General features: G+C 36.3%; 2 protein-coding genes and 1 long non-coding RNA gene across 3 annotated transcripts in view; 1 reads left to right on the top strand and 2 right to left on the bottom strand.

The window, feature by feature from the left end:
• Nucleotides 1-10510, bottom strand: part of LOC127872223 (zinc finger protein 665-like) — a 29609-nt gene extending 19099 nt beyond the window's left edge. The window contains exons 1-2 of the mRNA XM_052415552.1: nt 10273-10510; nt 7479-7588 (exon numbers count right to left, since the gene is read on the bottom strand). Coding sequence (XP_052271512.1) covers nt 7479-7588; nt 10273-10498 — 336 coding nt within the window. The 5' untranslated portion in view covers nt 10499-10510. The remainder of the gene's footprint in view (nt 1-7478; nt 7589-10272) is intronic.
• LOC127874117 (toll-like receptor 3) lies at nt 147-5246 on the top strand. The gene has a single exon (XM_052418253.1). It carries the CDS (start codon nt 482-484, stop codon nt 3041-3043), a length of 2562 nt encoding a protein of 853 aa, XP_052274213.1. The 5' UTR covers nt 147-481; the 3' UTR covers nt 3044-5246.
• A 560-nt stretch (nt 10511-11070) lies between the features above and the next one.
• On the bottom strand, nt 11071-17171 carry LOC127874999 (uncharacterized). Its single transcript, XR_008047210.1, has 2 exons — nt 15383-17171; nt 11071-14498 (listed from the first exon to the last, which is right to left on the bottom strand). It is a non-coding gene; the product is annotated as an uncharacterized LOC127874999 (long non-coding RNA).

The following is a 17171-nucleotide window of genomic DNA, read 5'->3' as shown; positions in this document are numbered from 1 at the left end:
TTGTGCTCATTTCCTCCTTGATAAACAATATCAGGTAAAAAACAAAAAAATAGACCAAAGGTTATTGAAAAACTCTTCACATACCCAGCGAAACAAATCTCGCGTGACGCTTTTATTGCAGTCCAATAAAAGAACACAAAGTTATGAAACCGCATGAAGAAATGCGCAAGCAGATAAGACCAATGTGCGTAGAAGCATTGAACCGGCAGTGTTACGTAAGAAAATTAAGAAGTCGGAGGTTTATTTAAATTGCTGATACAAAAATCATCTTTGGCGTTCTTAGTTGTGTTACAAATTTGGAGTTTTTCATGTTTACCTGGGCGAAGAATTTATAGTGCAATTTGTCAAGTGTCCACATCGCACAGGAAATCTATAAAGTAAGGAAAATACACTCAGTCAAAATTAAATTGAAATGTGTAAGGATTCATACTCAAGAGGACAATCGGTTATTTTTTAGTCGGACATATATAATCAAGCCATCATGTATGTTAAATTATTATTCCTCCTCGCATGCTGTGGAAGTCCGCTTGTAGCTGGCAGTCATTGCCAGGCGTGGCCAAAGGACATAAAGACGCTTCCCTGGGCAACTGAAACAGTTTGTTTTGGTGACCTCGAAAATACAACAGTGGTCTGTAATGGATATAACCGTGACGCCACATTGGATGACTTGGTGAACATGCCATGGTCTGTGAAAACGCTATATATTTACGGATTCAACTTAAATCTTAGCGCTGACATATTTCCAACAAATAACACACTTGAGAAATTGTACATTTGCAAAACAGTTTTTAACAAGTTAACAAATGACTCATTTACAGCGTTACATCATCTAGAGAAACTGGAGATTCAACAAACAGCGATGACTGACAAGCAGCACATTAAATTGTTCCAGGCTTTAGCTTATATAAATGTTCAAAAGATAAATCTTACATTGTCTGAAATAGGTCTTACGGAAGACACTCTGGGGAATTTTACCTTTATCAGAACCTCTATATATAAGCTGAATATGGACTTTAATCTAATTAGCTCACTAAACCTGTCGTTGTTTGCTGGAATTCGTAATTTGACAATATTGGAAGCAAGGAATAATAGAATAGAAAATATAAACGGATTTGAAGTAATGGACAATTTATTATCCTTTGATGTTTCGAACAATTCAATCAGCGAACGTACGTTTAATTTCTGCAATGCAAGCAATCATACGAGTCTCTTTCCGATGCTAACATATCTGGCATTGTCACGAAACAGAATTGGAGAAATCAGAGATGATACAATGGGATGCTTGACAACACTAGTAGAGCTTAAACTGGACTACAACGTCTTAAAGGAGTTGAACGTCAGAAGCATTACCAAAATGGTCAAACTTCACACGTTAAATCTGAGAGGTAACTGGTTACGTGATGTAATTGCTGCAGACTACAACATGTCTCTGGAAAAAATTGATATGAGTAGAAACGAGTTTAGTCCATTCTTGCCAAGGATGTGTAACAGTAGCAGCACAAGGAACAATATCAAGGAGTTAAATTTAGACTACAATCCGATCAGACGCATGACCGATAATTATACCGCATGTCTAACACAACTGGAAAAGTTATCATTGCATAAAACGTCTATACTTGAACTAAACAACAACTCGTTTGAACATTTCTCGGCTCTGCAATTTCTGGATTTGAGTCAGATGACAAGGGGTCTTCAGCGTATCGAAAGGGCTGCGTTTAATAGTTCAACTCTGAAGTACTTGGATCTAAGTAGGAACTACATCCAACTTTACTCAGATGATATGAAGAACATCTTCACGTTTACGCCTGAAATTAGAAATCTGACGTTATCGTACAATTTCAATGGCCAGATGAAAGCGTCCGGTCTATGTGAAATTTTGTATCCGTTGGCAAACCTCGAACACTTGAGAATCGAACACATCGGTCTGCAACAGTTTCCATTGGAAATTTTCAACTTATCCATGAGGTTAATTAGTTTGAATGTAAGCAATAACGTTATCAGAGATGCTGGTCAATTTGACGCTCACGTCCGATATTATACCAATATAAGTTATTTATCCGCTGCCAAAAACAAACTTGCATTTCTTTCCAACCAAATCTTTCCCGATGATGTGATGAAGTCGTTAAAAGTTTTGGATATTCAGGACAACGAATTCTCTTGCGACTGCTATGAAAACAGTTCCTGGTTAAGGGAACAAATCACAGAAAGAGACGGCAAGGGTTTCATTGGCAATATTCAACTGGTTGGATGGCCAGAGCACTTCAAGTGCCATTCGCCCGCATTAGAAAAAGCCAAAGGGGTACTATTCCGAGACTTTAACGGGGATCTACAGATATGTAAGGACCCATATCGTTTTAAAATTAAAATTGCATATAGCGCAATGGGTAGTATAATATTTGTGCTAGTCGTGTTGTCTACTGTAGGCTACTGGAATAGGTGGTATCTGCAATACTTTTGGCATAATATTAGGAAACGGTCCAAAGCTGGCACGGTGCCAGAGAGTGACTTCTTTGAGCAGTCGGAAGGACAGCCACTTCTGCCCGTGAAATTTGACGGGTACGTACTGTGTGACTCGAAGGGACTAGACAAACATGCGGTTACCAAGGTGATCGACATGTTTGAAAGGGAGCTCAACTTCAAGTTACATTACGAACACCGCGACGGGAGCCTAGGTGGATCGGCGATTGACATGGCATTCGAGGCAATGGACGAATCAAAGAACATCGTGGTGGTGGTTACAGAGAATCTCATGCGAGACAGCTACTGTAAGTTCCTCGTAGAAATAGCGTGCCTCAGTAAAAAGAAAGGTGGTAAAAACAGGTGGGACGTGGTGTTTATTCTTATGTCAGACATAAATCTTAAGTCCGTCAGCAAGTCGTGGTGTGTGTGGTTAACGAGGTACACAAGCGCAGACTGGACCGAGGAAACGGACAGCATCCAGAGGAAACTCTTAGAGACAAAAATATCTTCAGTATTTGGGGGCCCTATACCACAGAACTTCTTAAGGCGTAGGCATGTTCACGACCAAAATGAGAACGGCTAAGGTGATTTTGTTTCTAACAAATGTGACATAACAATGGCGGACAGTGCCTTTAAGAGACTATTGAGAAGTTTTATGTATTCAACAGATACCACATATATCAGAGAAAGCATAAATATTAAGGACATTTGGCGACGTTGGTCAGATTATTCAAGGATGTCTTTGTTTGAAGCACGTTTGGATTACCGGAGTATAGTACTCATAACAAACTGACTAAGTCAGGGCAGTTGAGCAATTTTACAGTAATAACACAAAATACGTGGCTTAAATGAAAGACAATATTTATTGTTATGGAAAGATTCATTTTATATCAACTGGTATGTATTTTAAATGTATTTTGAAGCAATGATTATATGTGGAAACATTTATTAAAGCTAATTTATATGAAAAAAATCTACATTGGGAAATACAACAGTCATGTTAAGAAAATTCTGTAAATATGTTCAACTAAAGAAATGAATAATTTCCCCCATTTTTGTAACAGTAAACAGTTTCTCTTACATAATAACCATAGTTTAACATTAAACTAAGATAACGTTTCTTTGGTTAAAACCTATTTATTTAAGGTCGATTGCATCGGCAGGCTTATTCAAACGCGTTCGAATTCGTTTCCTGGGTCGCACCAGTCTTTGGATTAAGTTTGTTTGAAAAAGATCCTACCACGAAAAGAAAATTGCATATAAATAAGATAAATGCATAGAAAGGTATTAATTCAACAGGGTAGTCTGTTAAGCGATGAATTTTGATGTTGCGTACGTGATTCGCATGATAATTGTTTATACATGTAAACGATGTTGTGTAACTGATATTTTTATTTGGTTGTTCTTTGTTATTTTCTTACATCAACTACCACACTCTGTTATATCAATGTTCACATTTTCATTTAAATTCATATACATGTACAATCAATTCAGCACATTTTAAAAGCACATGCATTTTAATCCGAAACGCTGTTTAACCAAAACTTCATATACTACATCCTGTAAACTACTATATGCTACATACATAAGGTACCGCATACATTGCTAGGTAAAACGCAAAAACTGATTTGTTTTAGTTAGTATTTTACTTATGCTTATCAATAAGTTAACTCATTGATTCATTTTTGGGCGAGGGATTGTTTACTGATATTCTACAGTGTTCATGGAAACCATAAATGTAAATGCTGTTTGAATTGCGTTTGTTTTCTGATTGATATTCGACTCAATAGCATGTTTTTGTTGTGTTTTTTAAACAATTAAGGAATCTGGCATTTTTGGTGTAAGAATGTTTAAGTGTTAGTAAAAGCAACCTTCGCGTTTTTCACGAACTGCAGCATTATGTCAAGCTTGATGAAATGTACGATAAGTTTTCATAAATGCCCCCCTCCCCCTCTTTCTTGCCAATCACGTTCTTGCTACTTACACATGTGACTAATTAGATTACATTTTTCACTGTATTGTGGTGGACAAAAGATCACTTTACTTCATTGTTTCCGAATACTATAGTCAGGAGTCGAACACAAGATGCCATAATCACAACGGAATATAATCTTGCCTTAATGTCTTTGTTTTATGTTTTTTTATCGAACTGCAACGATGTCGAATAGTAACAAACTATTGTTGTTAAGACTTTTTATGCATATATATTTAATTTTATTTCAGTCTCATCCATTTACAACATAGAATTTACAAGATAAAAAGCCCATATATAACAACATCTGTAAATAGCCATTCAATTTTGAATTATAAGAGACTATACAAATCCAATATAATACACGTATATGCATGTATATTATAACATTTCATCCGAATCAAGTTTAGAAATGGTTGTACTTTTATCACACGAATTCAATCTTTTAAATAAGTCTGTTTGTATGTTTAAAATCTGTTAAACTGGTGAACGATAGTTGCGTGTTCTGAGAAAACTGTGCAAAATGCTTGTGCGTAAAGTGTCATCCCAGATTAGCCTTTGCACTCCGCACAGGCTAATCCGGGACGACACTTTCCGCCTAAACTAGATTTTCGCTAAGAAGAGACATCATGTAAACGAAAAATTCCATAAAAGCGGAAATTGTCGTCCCTGATTAGCCTGTGCGAACTGCACATGCTAATCTGGGATGACAATTTACGCCCAAGCATTTTTCCCAGTTTTCTCAGAACACGCCACGATATATCATGAAAATATGTTATGCATTTATGTAATAAAATACAAGTCAGTGAAGGTGTTTGGTTCACTTAGACTTTATAGTTGTTGCTTCAATATAAAATGTTATTACTCCTTTAATATGCTTCGACAAACACCACGAATACTCTGTATTAAAAACCACTGTTGAAACTGTTTACACGTTTGTTTACCACCAGATTATATTTTCTTAAAATAGTTGTTGGCCATTTTAGTTCGTCATGCTAAGTGTTGTCATTCGTGATCATTTTACAGTAAATGTAGGGATCCAACAACTTGAAACTTAGCATACAGAGTAAAATTATGTGTCGTTGCAACACAAGGCCACTACGGTGCAAAACAGCGCAAAACAAGTATATCATGTTACAAAACAAAATAGTTTGCTGGGTCAAGTTCCGTCAGGCTGTCGCTTTTAATGTCGCGCGTGATAGAAAACAACAACAAATAACCTGGACAAATGAACACAATGATTATATTCAGGGTGTGGTCAAAATCAAGATTCAGCATTGCCTGGCTTCTTGTACCATCACGCGCGCAGCATACATTTCGGTATGTTATTGCCGATAAACAGCTCTTCCAAAACAGCAACATATAGTTTACATTGCAATTTCGGAACATTATGTCAGATAATGTATTATTATAAATACTGCCTGCGTTTTTGTTTATAATATTGTCAATAAACGACGAGTTTTCGTTCTTATGCAAACATATTCACCAACTCGGTCTACAACGATGACGTAGCCAAATAATTCGTATTCATGTTCATTAAGAGGAGAATTACTCAAAATCAAAATGAATAAATATTTCATACTTCATACTATTTAATATTTATCATTCGAATATGTGAAAACAAATACCTAAATAGAAGCATCAACATACTTATGCCTTCGCGTCTGCAATTGTGTAAGTCGTCTGCAATTATGTAAGTCGTCTGCAATTGTGTATGTCGTCAGCAAGTGTGTATGCCGTCCGCAATAGTGTATGCTGTCAGCACAGGCAACAGTATCATAAATTTGCCCCCCCCCGGGACATTACCCCCCCCCCCCCGAGTTTACCCCAGGGGTTCCAGATTGTTAAATGTACACCTATTGTGTATGGTTTGACTATTCAACCCCGAATATTGACAAAAAAACATAGTTTGAAAAAAATAACCCTCGTATAGGTATTATATATACACAAGGTATGAAACGCACTATATGCCTATTGCTGAAAGATTGTGGAACACTGGACGTAACCTTTTTCATCGAAAACACACATGTTCCCATGCAGTTGCCGACAAAATGCAACTGGATTCGTTAAAAGACAGTAAAAGCAACGAGATTACACTACTAACCGATCTCCTGCTCGGCTAATAACTTTAATATTCAATTAAATTCGACTTTCTCTCTACAGTCTGTGTTTTGCTGTCATATTTGTCGATCGAATGCTCGGTTCTTAAACGCCATATCATTGGCCAACACAATCAGAACAACCAACCAGATGACGCGTTATAAAATTAAAATGGTGTACATGTGTAGATGAAACACCGAGTGACATATAGCGAGAAAGTCAAATTTAATTGAATACTGTAGAGAGAAAGTCGAATTTAATTGAACCGATCTCCTGCTCGGCTAATAACTTTAATATTCAATTAAATTCGACTTTCTCTCTACAGTCTGTGTTTTGCTGTCATATTTGTCGATCGAATGCTCGGTTCTTAAACGCCAAATCACCGTGTGCTAGTGTTCATGGTGTAACGCTATTGTACATGTTGGACGATGGCAGAATGATTGGGGCATTTCCCCGCAAAGAACGCAGGAGGTGTCATAGTTAAAAATAGATTTAGTGCACATGTATGTCTTTGTATAACAATGTGTACATGTATACCTGTGCATTGGGCAATTACAAGGTTTTACCCGTCACTAAGATCACGTTAGTGAAAGGGACTTGTTCACAAATTTTGGCATGTTTTGAAGTTTGTCATTAAAGGGACTTCTTCACAGATTTTGGCATGTTTTGAAGATTGTCATCCCATGCTTTCAATTGATAAATGTAAACATTGGAACTAAATAGCTCCATTATAAAAGAACATGTTATCTGGGTCGCGCTTTTTTCTCCCAACACAGATCTTAAAAAGTCACGTGGTATTGGCACCGTGTTTATAAACGGAAGCATTTTATCTAACAACGTCATATTTTTACTGACGTCATCTAGCCCATGAAGTTCTGGGTGTCGCCGATGTGCACGAGAGCGTGCGTCTTCAAGTGATTGCGCCTGTTGAACGCTTGCCGCACACCTCGCACGTGTAAGGCTTACATCCGGTGTGACTGCGCACGTGCTGCTTCAGGTTTGACTCCAAGCGAAACACGTGACCGCAAATCTTGCACGTGTTCTCGTCGTCGGCACCTGAAATTAATGTGGTAATGTGAGATTATTTATTGAGATGAGATATATATAAATATGTATGAGCCTCACTCTGTGAAAAGGGTGTTTAATGCAGGGATGACACTTTCCGATTGTGTGATATTTGTCGTTTAAAGAAAGTCTCTTTTTAGCAAAAATCCAGTTAAGGTGAAAAGTGTCGTCCCTGATTAGCCTGTGCGGACTGCACAGGCTAATCCGGGACGACAATTTACGCACATGAATTAAACCCCCTTTTCACAGAGCGATGCTCATATATTCGTTTCCGATCGTTAAATATTAACCTTCTGTTTATCTGACCTGTTTATTAAGCAACAACAATATTACTCTAAAAATTAAGCGATTATGATCTTAACCAAAGCCATTGCATGCTCGTTTCACTCCACACATTAAGTGGCGAAACACTTTATTTGCGTTAGGTTATTTCACAATCGATGACACATTCTGTATTGGTCGGAAAAGGACAGTTTCCCGTTTTATGAATAAAATAAGATCAACGGCAAAAGTATAATTAATAATTTACACGGTCATATTAGTTGTAATCCAAACTTCCATATCATTTGGGAAACATATCTAATCCTTCGGTACAAACAATGCTGAAGAATTGAATGCACCAATGGTCGTTTCATTCAAAGGAGTTTTGAGTTTCGATTTGTTATGTGATTAAAACAAGAGCACCGCCTTGCGGGTGCAGACCGCTCATCTATTTTCTTTTTAAAGGCGAAGGGACTCTCATTTTCAATCACAAAGGAGGGAGGTGTGGAGTGAAGAGGGGTGTATAGTGTGGGGTGTGGACATTTATTACATTATCTTCCAAAAATGCGAAAAAAATGCAAAAAAAAAATCGGGGGGGGGGAGGGGGGGGGGGATTCTTTGGTGCGATGGTTGGACGGTATTTCAAACATAAAATAATAAAAATAAATATTTGTGTTTTTTAACCGTTTCAAAAAAAAATAAATTTGGGGGGGGGGGGGGTGGGGGGGGTGGGGGGGTATAGTGATAGTGTGAGGGTGTGGTGGTAATTTGTGAGATGATCTAAAAAAAAATGGGGGGGGGTGAGGTGGGTATAGTGTGAGGGTGTGGTGGTAATTTGTTAGATGATCTTAAAAAAATAAAAAAATAAATAAAAAATACGGTGGGGATTCGGGTGGGGGGAGGGGGGTGGGGGGATTCTTGGGTGCGATGGTTGGAGGGTATTTTAAACATAAAATAATAAAAATAAATAGTTGTGTTTTTTAACCGTTTCAAAAAAAAAATTGGGGGTGTGGGTGGGGGGGTATAGTGTGAGGGTGTGGTGGTCATTTGTGGGATGATCTTAAAAAAAATAAAAAAAAATAGGGGGGGATTCGGGGGGGAGGGGGGGGGCACGGGGGATTGTTTGGGTGGAGTCTATTGTGGTATGTCAGGTAAGAGTAGTTTTGTCAAAGTATCAATCAAATCTAATCATAAATAAAGAAGTTATGGCAATTTTAGCAAAATTTAATAATTTGACCTTGAGAGTCAAGGTCATTCAAAGGTCAAGGTAAAATTCAACTTGCCAGGTACAGTTACCTCATTATAGCATGAAAGTATTTGAAGTTTGAAAGCAATAGCCTTGATACTTAAGAAGTAAAGTGGATCGAAACACAAAATTTAACCATATATTCAAAGTTACTAAGTCAAAAAAGGGCCATAATTCCATAAAAATGACATCCAGAGTTATGCAACTTGTCCTTTTACTGTACCCTTATGATAGTTTGCAAGTGTTCCAAGTATGAAATCAATATCTATGATAATTTAGTGGTAAAGTGGACCAAAACACAAAACTTAACCAAATTTTCTATTTTCTAAGTATAAAGGGCCCATAATTCCGTCCAAATGCCAGTCAGAGTTACATAACTTTGCCTGCACAAACGCCTTATGATAGTTAATAAGTGTTGCAAGTATGAAAGCAATAGCTTTGATACTGTAGGAATAAAGTGGACCTAAACACAAAACTTAACCAAATTTTCAATTTTCTAAGTATAAAAAGGGCACATAATTCTGTCAAAATGCCAGTCAGAGTTACATTACTTTGCCTGCACAGTCCCCTTATGATAGTTAGTAAGTGTTGCAAGTATGAAAGCAATAGCTTTGATACTTAAGGAATAAAATGGACCTAAACACAAAACTTAACCAAAATTTTCAATTTTCTAAGTATGAAAAGGGCACATAATTCTGTCAAAATGCACGCCAGAGTTATCTTACTTTGCCTGCCCAGTCCCCTCATGATAGTAAGTAAGTGTACCAATTTTGAATGCAATAGCATTGATACTTTCTGAAAAAAAGTGGACCTAAACGCAAAACTTAACCAAAATTTTCAATTTTCTAAGTATAAAAAGGGCACATAATTCAGTCAAAATGCACGCCAGAGTTATCTAACTTTGCCTGCCCAGTCCCCTCATGATAGTAAGTGTACCAAGTTTGAATGCAATAGCATTGATACTTTCTGAGAAAAGTGGACCTAAACGCAAAACTTAACCGGACGCCGACGCCGACGCCAAGGTGATGACAATAGCTCATAATTTTTTTTCAAAAAATAGATGAGCTAAAAAGGTCAGCTTGGTGTGTACCCCTATTTGAGTAGTGTTTGAAACATCTGTCGAATGTCAGAGTAAGTCTATTTCTACTGTAATGGCCATACTTCTAGCCAAGAAGATGATCAATGCTGTCACAGTGAGTAAGAGCATGTATTCTGAGGTTGGTCCGCCTGTTGAACGCTTTTCCGCACACATCGCACGTGTAAGGCTTATATCCGGTGTGAATGCGCATGTGCTGCTTCAGGTTTGACTTCTGGCGGAACACGTGACCACATACGTCACACGCGTTCATCTCCTCAGCATCTGAAATATACGTGGCAGTAAAATTGTTTTGCATAAAACAAACTTATCCCTGTTCGTTTTTCGATTTAAGATAGACCTTCTCATTTGTTGTATAAAATATTAATACCCCCACACCGGAACGAAGAAAAGGTTGTACCGGTATACTGAATCACCATGGCCGTATGTCCGTCGGTTTGTCCATCTGTCCGTCTGTCGGTAGATACAAAGTTTTCCGATGGCGTTTTTCCTACTTTCCCTACACGTTTGAACTTACAACGTAGAGTGGTCAATCGTAGCGTTCTTGGCGGATTACATTGCATTGGGAATCTGACATGTTTGGGCTTTGATATTTGTTTATTTAAGGTAACATGTACTAAATGATGGACATGGATATGCTGGTAGAAATGTTGATTTTCCTCCAATACTTTAAATCTAGTAAAAAGTTGCTTTTAAAATTCTAAACTGAATGAATATAGCATTCAAACATTATATATAATAGTGTTTTTTTAAAAACGTAAGATGCATTTGAATATCATCGATGTAAAAATATATTTAAGCTTAAAGCTTTCTTGTCAAACAAAAACAACAAAAAAGAAACTACACAAGTAGATGACACAAACGATTAAATGTTTTAGAGTCGTTCTTTATTTTGGAATATCAGGAAACATATACAATAATATGGTTTTACGCCAAATTCAATGCTATCGTTATAGTATCGTGGATGAAGAGAACACGATACAGAATTTGCATATTAACATACAAATAGATGCATTTATATGCATTTATTGAACACATATAAGTCAAACATTACATTCACAAATTTCACATAACTGTCTACTTTGACCTGAGTAAGCAAGATACAAGTTAGGGATTAAAGCATCATTTGCGAGGTAAACTGGAGAGGTTTTACATAGTAACACGAGAGGTTTTACATAGTAACACTAAAATATACATCACAATATTCCGGGTTGTCCCTGAAATAAAATACATTTTTATTCGTAGAATACTGACACATATCTCTTTATTTTTTCACATTCCATGTTTTTCATAGTCAGTCATCTTTCTTACCGACAATAAAAGCATACATGCATTTAAAATACACGGGTAAGACTAAAGTGGTGTTACTTGTAAATTACGTTTGTTGCTTTGAACATAGTTTAGTAAGACCACAAGTTTATGTTGCTCAAGTAAGCATTATAAACTGCAAATAACATAATTATAAGTGAAGAAAATGTAGTTATTTACATTCTGGTATGTAAACGTAACATTAATTGAGGTTCTTATGACTTTGAGGTGTGCATGAATGCATATTAAAGATACACCGCAATATAATAAAAGCAAAATACAAACATTTTCAAATGACACCGATATAATAAAACAGTTTGTACAAGACGCTCAAGTTAATGTGAATAACGTCCTTCTAAAATGCTTACTTTGATGTGTTTTATGGCATTAAATTACACCAAAGTGCTTGCAAGCTGCATGCATGGATTCAAAAAATGAAACATGTCAGATATATACGACATGCGATATTATAGGCTCTACATAAATAATAGAAATTGCTTAAAGCCGGATTACTACTCAAAATGAACGAAGATTTTGAACAGTATTTTGCAAAATAAAGTAAAAATATTAAAAATCAGTGTTCCTTATAGCAATCGCCAAATTTTCAACGCCAGATGTGGTCTGGTAACAAAGATGTTTGTAGAATCAAAATGCTCGTTTTTTTTGTTGTTGCATAATTAATTCCATTGTACGATATCTATTCATACGACACATGAACACTAACATGGTACCAATTTAGTGGTCGTGTGTCGTATGAATATATATACATGTATTTGCGGTAAAATAAAAATGGAATTCATTGTGTCACAAAAAAATAAAAACGAGCATTTTGTATCTACAAAAATCTGTGTTACCAGACCATATCGGGCGTTAAAATTTCGGCAATTGCTATAAGGAATACTGATGTTGAATTGTTTAACTTTATTTTTTGCGAAATACTGTACGAAATTTTCGTTGATTTTTTGTAGAAATGGGGCTTTAAAAGTGCAGTGCAAGCGCAATAACAGTGTATCATTTCCGTCCGCAAATGTGCATTAAACTGTAACATGAACCCGTTTACAGTATATGCAGGATGTAAATAAAAAAACAATTAAGTGCAAGAAAACATGTGTTCTTTGTCACTCAAGGTTGCCAAACCTTGAAAATAATCTATAAACACAAGTTACAAACATACGGCAAAATAAAACTGTATAAAACAAAAATCAGCGTGAAAATACTGGCCGTTACCAGACATATAATTTGCAACGAAAAATTCAGCAAATTATAAATACAAAAATAGCAACCAAAATCATAATCATAAAATAATAATGCTGAAGCATACAACATTATAATTTTAAAAATGACGGTAAAAAAAATTATTTGGGACATTTTTGTTTAATACTAACGCTTTGATGTTGTTATAATTATGCCTATTTAACGGTTTTAAAACTCACATAGGCTGAACATTGCTTCGAGAGCAGGCCGTAACCATATTTGTTTAAATGTATCACATCGTAAACAAATTCTTATCAAATAAGACGAATATATCCCAAAAATTGATAGGAAGAAAAATAAAAGGCCAACAGTTTTAATAAGTTCTACAACATATCCTTTTAAAGTTCCATTTTTAGAGAAATAACTTACAACCACAAACTGTGAAACTTAAAATGCATTTATACCTTACAGAAAAGGATTTAAATTGCAGACATTCTTTACAAAAGAAACACACACACACACACATAAACTATATATCAACAATTCGCGATATTACACGTCTATCCGACAGCTATTACACAAGATCGATGACAAAGCTCAGCAAAATATCTACAACCCCTGAAAAACTACTGGAACAACAAATCTAATAAGAGATGTGTTTGTCAGAAACACAATGCCCCCTATTGCGCCGCTTTGAAATAAAATTTCAATATATCATTTGGCAGGTTTAGAAATTATCTCCCTTTCAAAGCTTATTACTTCCCTTGGATTGCATTTTTGTACGTTTGACTTGAAGGAATCAACAAGGATGACCTAGACCTTTCACCACTCAAATGTGCAGCTCCATGAGCTACACATGCATGCCAAATATCTAGTTGCTATCTTCAATATTGCAAAAGTTAGGGCCAACGGTAACGTTTTCGGACGGACAGACGGACAGACAGACGGACTGACAGTTCAACTGCAATATGCCAACCTACCGGGGCATAAACATCTACAAAACCAAATAAACACGACTATTTGTCACGATATAATATTAACGAGCATGCTAACATATGTTTTAATGGAAACAAAAATACCTTTCGTAGCCAATAGTAACACAAGTGGGAAAACGATGGATTTGTTCATACATGTTGTATATTAAAATATTTTCAATACATGGAAATAAACCGTTCAATACAAACTATCAATGAATCTTTAACACAAAACTGTATCATTTACGTTTCTATTACTTAACTTTCTACTGTGCTTCCTGAAGGTCACGCCTTTTAAAGAATCAAAATTGAAGATTGTCTTGAATTTAACAAATCAAATTAAGCCTCGTTCTGTGAAAAGGGGGTTAAATGCGTGTGCGTAAAGTGTCGTCCCAGATAAGCCTGTGCAGTCCGCACAGGCTGATAAGGGACGAAACTTTCCGCTTTTATATTTTTCGGTAAAGAAAGTCACTTCTCAACAAAAATCCTATTAAGCCGAAAGTGTCGTCCCTGCTTAGCCTGTTCGGACTGCACCGGCTAATCTGGGACGAAACTTAACGCACATGCATTAAACCCCCTGTTCACAGAGCGCGGCTCAATTACATAATTCCTAAGGTACTGTGTGCTGCATATAATCGCCGACAATCATTTGTAGATGAACGAGCTTGTGAGATTTCAGCGAGGTGCGCCTGGCGAAACTCTTGCCGCACGTGTCGCACCGGAAGGGCTTGTCCCCGCTGTGAGTGGCCATGTGCTGATTCAGGTTGCCCTTCTGACGGAACACGTGACCGCATACGTCACACGGGAAGCCGCCATGACGATCTGAAAGAAACACGATTGACAGTGTAAGTTAAATGAATATGTGTTTTGCTCAGCGCTATAGATAACAAGCTTATTTGCGTTAATACGCGATGAAAATAACCAAAAACGTAATTAAATTCAAAATAAAGCCTACAAAAACGCAAATACAAATTTAATAACGTAATTCCCGTAAAAAACCTTGCGTCACGAAACGCAATTCTTACGAAACCCGGGCGTATTTTTTAGACTGGTTATTTTCCGTACAAAAATGTACTGGATAGTTTATATCCCGCCCTATGATGAAAAGAATGCAGTCTTTTCAGCGGTTATCAATCTTTGGGGTAGTATTGTAATTATTCGTAGACCCGTCCGATTTCTACTTTCATTTTCTGAAAAATCAAAATGGCCACTCGTGGACGTAAAACGGGAGTCGTTACACAAACAAACACTTTAGACAGGTATTTACCCCAGAATATTGGGGAAGCCGAAAACTTCTGTGCTACTTTGCTGAAAGATCTGTTGCAAGATGTGATCATTACTCGCGAGAATGTAGTTCGCCCGTTATTATCGGAGATGTTGCTACAAATGTTGATTTATTTTTCACATGAAAATGTTATCAGGCAGATCTTGTAGTGAACAATTTAAGGACCAGACTTTGATTAGAAATTCAGTAATTGTTATTTGTTATGTACAGGTACCTTTTTAAATTCCATTTGTATAAATAATATAGTAACCTTAGTAGACTTTTATTATATTATATATGGCATTACTTAAATTACCCAACTGAGATAAAAACCGGGGATGAAAAACCCAATTAAGCTCAAAAGTAGCGGGTGAATTTTTTTTTCTTAAACAATACTGAATTTACAAAAACCCTATTGTTGTCAAAAACAGGGAGTGATTACCCAATATACCCCCAAAAGTTATCTATAGCGCTGGTCTTGCTTATCTGATGTTTGATTGTTCGGACTCTCTTCCTGTCTGAAAGTAACAATATTGACGGTATAAAAACGTGCAATCGATTTAATCGATAATTGCATGTGTTAAGATATCTAATTGTTTCGCGTGACTTCGAAATAAGCCATACTAATGTTACTTCCCGTCTCTATGCTTTCCCGTCTCTATGCATCTTCGAAAAAGGAATTACATTGCCAAGATTTTCATAGTCAACAATACGCACGTAAAAAGTAATTATTTATTTTAAAATTACTTATGTGATGCTGTTTACGTTGGGGGAATTTAACAGACCAAAAAACACAAGTTGAAATAAAGTATGTCATTGTGTAAATATATCTTTTCATAAATCATTTACTTCAACTATAGACGGATATCACTCATTTGTGTCCAGAAAAACACTTTACAGAAAAGACCACCGACGTATGTATATAAATCATTCTAGAGTAGACCATAGAACGCGTGTATATAAATCATTCTATATTATGAGATCATAGACCATTCCACTTTTGTCTCAAAAACTCCACAAAGTCAAAACAAGCTGTTTTTAGGCAAAATTTGACTTTTGACCACTAAGTGTGACCTTGACCTTTGAGGTAGGGAGACAGGTGATACACGCTACACGCCGTTTCCTGATGGTGGTCATTTGTCATTTAAAAGTTATTTTAAAACTGCATGATGAATGACAAAGTCTCAGTACGGACAAGCTGTTAAATGGCAGAATAGTACATATGACCGGTAAGTATGACCTTGACCTTTTAGGGAGGATGACAGGCGTTATACGCGACACTACGTCATATAATGGTTAACATGTTTGACAGGTTATGTTTAAATCGTTCATTTTACGGCAGAGTGAATGCTAAGACAGGAAGTTTCAAGACGTTTTATGGAGAAAAAAAATACTTTTGACCTCTAAAACAGGCCTTGACCTTTGTGGCAGGGAGAAGAGTGTAACACACGACAAGTCTTATGATGGTTTGCATTTAAGTCAAGTTATTTTTAAACAAATTAAGATATAGCAATATTTCGGCTGGAAAAAACATTATTCACGCTGTTTTATGGACAATTTTGACTTTTAAGAGTGAGACTTGACCTTTGAGGTATGGGCACGGGTCTTACACTCAACACGTCGGCTTATGATGGTTTACATGTTACTGTGTGCCTATTTTTTTAGAATTCATCTATGGCAAAGTTATGGCTGAAACAGGATTTTTAAGCTTTTAAGGTAAGCGACCGATTGCTATTACAGTGCTATACAATATATACGATATGACATAAAACATACAATAATTACAACTTGGATCATCGCCCTGGAACGGTAAATGCAAAGTATTTGTGGTAAACACCGGTTGATTAACTTTACAAACCTTACACTTCGCCCACAATTAATCAGATAACGCAGAAGTTAAATAAACATTACCCTGATAGCATCGTAATTCAAATGAAAAAAGCAATACAGGAGATATTAAAGGATATTATAAGGTCGATTAAATTGCAATTGAAATACTCAATAATTTATTTACTCCTACCGACGTTTAAAGGTCTTTATTTTCAGAATTCAGAACTAATTAAAGATCTTTATCTTTTAAAAAAACTCACGATACTCCAGTAAATAAACTATTCATGCGGAATATTGATCAACTGCAGGATTTAGTGGCTATAAACTGTTTTAAGGGTGAGTCAGAAGGGGAGACATAAAATTAATGAAGAATAAAGCAAATACAAAAAACATACCGGTAA

Source organism: Dreissena polymorpha, chromosome 3 (assembly GCF_020536995.1).
Source record: "Dreissena polymorpha isolate Duluth1 chromosome 3, UMN_Dpol_1.0, whole genome shotgun sequence".
In the NCBI taxonomy this organism is placed as follows: domain Eukaryota; kingdom Metazoa; phylum Mollusca; class Bivalvia; order Myida; family Dreissenidae; genus Dreissena; species Dreissena polymorpha.
Note: the sequence above shows the minus strand (reverse complement) of the source record. Positions and strands in the feature narration are given on the sequence as shown.